Below are 5,590 nucleotides of genomic sequence, written 5' to 3' on the forward strand. Positions count from 1 at the left end.
CAGCTCTTGTATTATCTGTCAATTTTGCAGCCGTACTGTGCTTTTGTTTTTTATCCCCTTTTAGCTGAATGTTTTGGTTTTACACCATATTTCCGGTACAGTTCAGTCTCATCAACCCTGAATTGAATGAATGAATATTGGAACGACACTCTCCATCTCAACAGAAACATGACTCTTAATGAATGATGAAGCTGCTCTGTGTCTGCTGGATGTGATATTAGCCAACTGGTTGCTAACATGTTAGCCATAGCAGCTGTCTTTCAGCCTGCACTCAAATAAACGAATGCAGCTTTAAAATATTGATGGTAAGTTTTTATGGCTGCACAGGTTTGCATCCATCACATGAAACATACACATTGGTTCCAATGATTAAAGACAGATACAGTACATGGTATTAGAAAATACAGTATGTGTCTGGTTATCAGAGCTGGGTTTGCACTTGTAAGGACAAAATTAAAGTGCAACTTGGAAAAGCTGAAATCCCACTAGAAAGCACAAACCAGTATAAGCAAGCAGCTGACACCTGTTACACTGATTCTCTCTCTATCACCTTCTAGATTTCAGATTGTACAGCTCGTAGCAAGAGGTGAACTGTGCAGGCTTGTACCTAAAAACTCAACTTTATCAAATCCACAGCAAGGAAAAGGTAAATATCATATCGCTGTCTGATTTCTTCTGGCTGCAGAAATACTCCAAAACCCGGCCCACGACCTCACAGCAGTGCAGCAAACAACAAACACCTCTGAATTAAATATGCATGTACCAAAGTCTCAGTTCTACCGAAGCTTCAACCGAACGCAGCACGAGATGTGACGCATCTTTGTCACGCTGCAGTTACTGAAGTGAAGGTCTTTGATGTCAGTTACCGCCAAATATCAGTGTTTCCCAATCAAGAATCGGTCGTTGCATAAATAATAAATTAGGAAGCCGATCAGTAACGTGTGAAAGCAGCTCTACTGTAGATGCATATCAAGGCAAATGCCCAGTATTATTGCCAACGCACTGCGAGATCAACACAGCAGATAAAATAAGCCTGCGAATGTGCAACAAGCTGCATCTTAGCATCTCTCTCTGAATATCTACTCTGATTCAGTTCATTACATTCAACTTCTAGCTGAATTCATTGCAATATATACAATATATATATATATATATAAGTCTAAAAAAAGCAGAAATATTACATCTCTTAGCGGGGTCAGCAGTAAGTTTGCCTTAACAATAAAGTTACACTCCTCCACATCTCCCTCAGCCACAAAGTGATGGAATGACAGGAATTTCTTTTGGTCACAATCAGCAAAACAACTCCATTTTGGGTGGTGCACATGAGCTCCTTATAAAGTCTCAAACTGTTTGTCATAACAGCTTATGTTCCTATGGTGATATTTAGGGTTCATTAGCCATAAACATCCACGTGCATGTGTTTCTTTCCGTCTCAAACGTGGTTCAATTTGTTTTTTTTAAAAAAAAAAAGAAAGAAAGACATTTTGTGGCATCGAGGTCACAGGTTACTGTTGTTTCAATATGAATAGTCACATTGAAATAAAGGCAGTATGTAACTCTACACTTGTTTACAGGATTGTCAGAATTTAGTATTTGACTTTATAAAAACTCATGTACGTATCTCAGTTGCATCGTTCACTCTTTTTTTTTTTTTCTTTTCTTCCAGTGACTCCAATCTGCCCCGTGTTTCCATCTGCTCGGGGGCCAGAGCGCCGTCTGCGTCAGTTCTCCGTGGTTCTAACTTGAATGGAGGACAGACTCTTTCCCATGCTGTGGAAGAGCGGTCTGATGAACATGTCCGTCAGACTCCTCCACACCACCTGGATGGACGGTAACAGCATCATGAAGCTGTGGATCAGGGGCATCACCAACCTGGCAGGACAAGGTCAAAAAGGTCACTAAGTAACAGCTGCTAAGAAACAATAAGCTCAATAAATGGTTACTGTTTTCAATGGTTTTGTTTTTTGGCTGCATTTTCTTTTTTGTCTTTTGCTTGTTTTAATGTTTTTTTAATCATTCCAGGGACACGTGATTGAATTTATGTTGCATCTATTTCACCCCTGCTGATACCAGCGTTGTTCAAAAAGGTCTGAAAACACTTTGTCTTCACAGTAATTTAGATATTAGAAAAAAAAAAACTTGCTAAACAGGAATCATCCAGATATGAATATTTATGTTTTGGAGTAATTTAAAACTCACATTCCTCTCCTATTTTCTCTTATTTTGCATTTCTGTGTTATCTTATCAGCGACTGCCACTGCCTCATCCGTCACGTGGTTCCCGTCTATTTTCTTAAAAGAATTGCATCACATTGTCGCGTTCCTGCTGATTGTTCCGTTCTCTCCAGTGTGTCATATCAAATAAGCTGTCTCTTATACACATCTTTGACCAGCTCAGTGTCGCCGCTCAGTCCTGTATTGATTGAATAACCTGGGGTGGCCTCCTCCCTCAGGACACTTCGCGGTCGAGCTCGAGCCTGTCTCTTATACACATCTTTGACCAGCTCAGTGTCGCCGCTCAGTCCTGTATTGATTGAATAACCTGGGGTGGCCTCCTCCCTCAGGACACTTCGCGGTCGAGCTCGAGCCTGTCTCTTATACACATCTTTGACCAGCTCAGTGTCGCCGCTCAGTCCTGTATTGATTGAATAACCTGGGGTGGCCTCCTCCCTCAGGACACTTCGCGGTCGAGCTCGAGCTTGTGACCTCACCTACGGGGTGAAAGGTCATGCGAAAGTAACTCAGCATCGCTCCATGTGCATCTGAAGAATGTCCCACTCTGGTCTGAAAATAGGCTTCAATTGCCACTAGAATTGCCGGCGATCTGGCAAAGGGCACGGGGCGTTTTTCCATTACTTTTTTTTTTCCACTACACAACTCAACATTCCTCCCAACTTTCCATCGAGCGCTTTGCTTCTGTGGCATAAAATGTTGTTTCATCAAGTTTTTAATAAATGGACTCTTTGGGAAACTGCGTGTGCACTGGAAGGCCTGGACGCACCTGGTTCAACTCACAGCAGCTACATTTAGCCGACATAAGCATGACATAATTATCCAAATATAAGTACGCTGACAAAATATTTCAATGTTAAACGACATGTGACGTTAACTGTACAAATAGCTTGTGCCTATGTTTTCCTAAAGACCCAGAATGAGTCTGCAGGAAAGGAGCTGTGGCCCCTGATGGAGAGTCACCTCATGTTCCTGTAATGTTGCCACAGGGTTTTAAACTGTGTCTCTGGTGCGAACAACACGGTTTTAATAGAGATGATCGCACTTTAATGACAATTGATACACAATTTTATATTAATATAATATTTTATAGGTCGATTGGAAGTTATGATGTGCACTTTATATCTTTCAGTGTCACAAAAATACTCCTCCAGTATAATATGTCTATTGTAATTTATAATCTCTTTCATTTTAATGTTTCTTTTCCACATTTTTGTTTACTATTACATAATTATTTCATGTAAAGGGCAACGTCTGGCCAGGCTTCAAACAGCAGCAACCAGAGAGACCTGCAGCTCGAGAGGAACCTCTTCCTACCAGATGTGGATGCAGCTGAGCACCCCGAAGACCAGTCCGAGGAGGAAAGCCATGGGCACGGCCAGCAGCGTGGTCAGCAGGCGGTAAAAGATGAATTTGACCAGCTCGAACACGGCGTGGCTTCCTATCCACACTCTGTCGAAGCTGTGCGAGGAGAGCGGCTCCGCGATGACATCTTCAAACCCGACCTGTCAGATCACAACAATAATATCGGGGGGGGAGATTAGGCTTTAAACACACAGTAATGAAACACAGTAATGAAACACTGGCAGGAAGCTGCATGAAGATGATGGGTTGACGCGCGGGCAGCGACTTCCAGGTATTCACACTGCGGGATTGTCAATCTTAAGAGTTCATGACACGAAAACAATGAGGTTACACTGGTTGTAACAGTTGATAATTCCTCTTGGCGACCGCTAACTTGTGTAGTTTCACTTTCAAAGACTCATTCCGCACGATGCAGCAGACTTTACCTTCAAGTGCGCGTTGATATCGTTTGGATCTCGGTCCGGTTCCGCCGTGTACACCTTCCCCTTCTTCGACAGAATGGGCTCTATCGATCTGTTGAACTCATCCTCGTCCATAATTATACTGGTGTCCGATTTCTCCTTCTCCAGACCCATGTCGCCCGGTCAGACGGTGGCAGACGATGCTGGGAGAGCAGCTGGGTGACGGTGCGCTCTGCGCTCTGTGCGCCGGAGTAAGCGCCACCCCGCCCCGTATGGAAAGCAGCGCAGCGTGCGGCCGAGGAGACACAACAAGCTTTTAAGTCCCTTCCCCGCTGCAGCTCAAGAGCCCGGTGATGACTGACAGTATTGTGCAGCACTGTGCAGCGTGCTGTCCTGCAGTCCTCAGCCATGCAGACCCAAGAGTCCTCAGGGTTTAATGCCAGTTGAAGCTGCAGCCATGTCATGGGGTGTGATTAGAGCTGTGATAAGAAGCTGAGAGATAATCTTTTTTTTTTTAGAAGTTGATGCATTCTTTTTTCTTTCATAAACTGTGATGTTTTGGAAAATGCAACCACCTGTACTTTTGATTTATGGTGCAGAAAACATCATTCAACAATCCCCGTCCCCTCCAGGCCTCGTGTTGTGGAAAGAAAGTTTCTTTCCACAACACTTTTGTAACTATAAAAGCCTGGTTATTATTGTTGCTGTAGCTGAACACACTGTTCTACCTGTTGAGTTGATTTACCACAATTTTTTCCTTCTTTCTTCCTTGGTCCTGGCTGTGTGGATTTATTGCGCTCCGGCTGCTTCATGCTCTGAACACACCAACACGCCAACATTGTTAGAATAACTGCAAGTCTTCAGATGTCTAAACAGGAACCTGAACAGGAAGACATTTTGCTCAGGCAGCTGGTGTTTTCGTCTCTGAGGACAGAGGTTTGACCCTCAGCAACATATATGTTTATGGTGTAAATCAGTCTAATTAAAACGATTTGGTCATGGAATCACACTCTAAATGAACTTTTCATGTGTGTGGTGGTGGTTTGTTCCCAACTTAAACCACCATAGGTCACCTGCCCCAGCACGACACTCCCGTTTACATACATAATGTCAAAATGTCTTTATGACATCACAGTGTAACAAGGGTGTCCCTCAAGTACCTGCAATCTGTATTTACAGGAAGTACGTTAAAGCACATCTATTCGTCTTTTATTGGACAAAAGTGAATCGCTTTTTGGGAAATGAATCAGTGCTGTAAGAAAAGAGAGGGGTTGAAAATGTCAGTGTCAGCTGGGATTGGCTCCAGCCCCGACCCTCACAGGATAAGCGTGTCTTGAAGGTGCTACTTGGTGTGTGAAGTGTTTTTTAGAGAGCAGGGTTTTCACCTTCAAGCCACAATGACAGAGAAAGAAAAATCTCCTGAAAATACACGACAAGTCAAGAGCACGGACTGCAGTGGCATTTTTATTCATGTCCATCAATCAACCGAACAAACGAGCGGGAACAGCAGGAAAAACTTCTTAGAACTGGGATTGTCAGATAAGCTACAAAGCTAAGCTAACTGGCTAGATCACAAGAATGTGAAGGCTGCAT

The 5,590-nt window shown here is 43.3% G+C and overlaps 1 protein-coding gene across 1 annotated transcript; it reads right to left on the minus strand.

The window, feature by feature from the left end:
* Positions 1 to 290: 290 nt before the first annotated feature.
* cav2 (caveolin 2) lies at positions 291 to 4,320 on the minus strand. The gene is made up of 3 exons (XM_023429493.2): positions 4,022 to 4,320; positions 3,549 to 3,736; positions 291 to 1,872 (listed from the first exon to the last, which is right to left on the minus strand). Exons 1-3 carry the CDS (start codon positions 4,169 to 4,171, stop codon positions 1,722 to 1,724), a joined length of 489 nt encoding a protein of 162 aa, XP_023285261.1. The 5' UTR covers positions 4,172 to 4,320; the 3' UTR covers positions 291 to 1,721.
* Positions 4,321 to 5,590: the final 1,270 nt, after the last annotated feature.

Source organism: Seriola lalandi, unplaced genomic scaffold, assembly GCF_002814215.2.
Source record: "Seriola lalandi dorsalis isolate HSWRI2012SDOR001 ecotype SW California unplaced genomic scaffold, Sedor1 jcf7180002054894, whole genome shotgun sequence".
Classification (NCBI taxonomy): domain Eukaryota; kingdom Metazoa; phylum Chordata; class Actinopteri; order Carangiformes; family Carangidae; genus Seriola; species Seriola lalandi.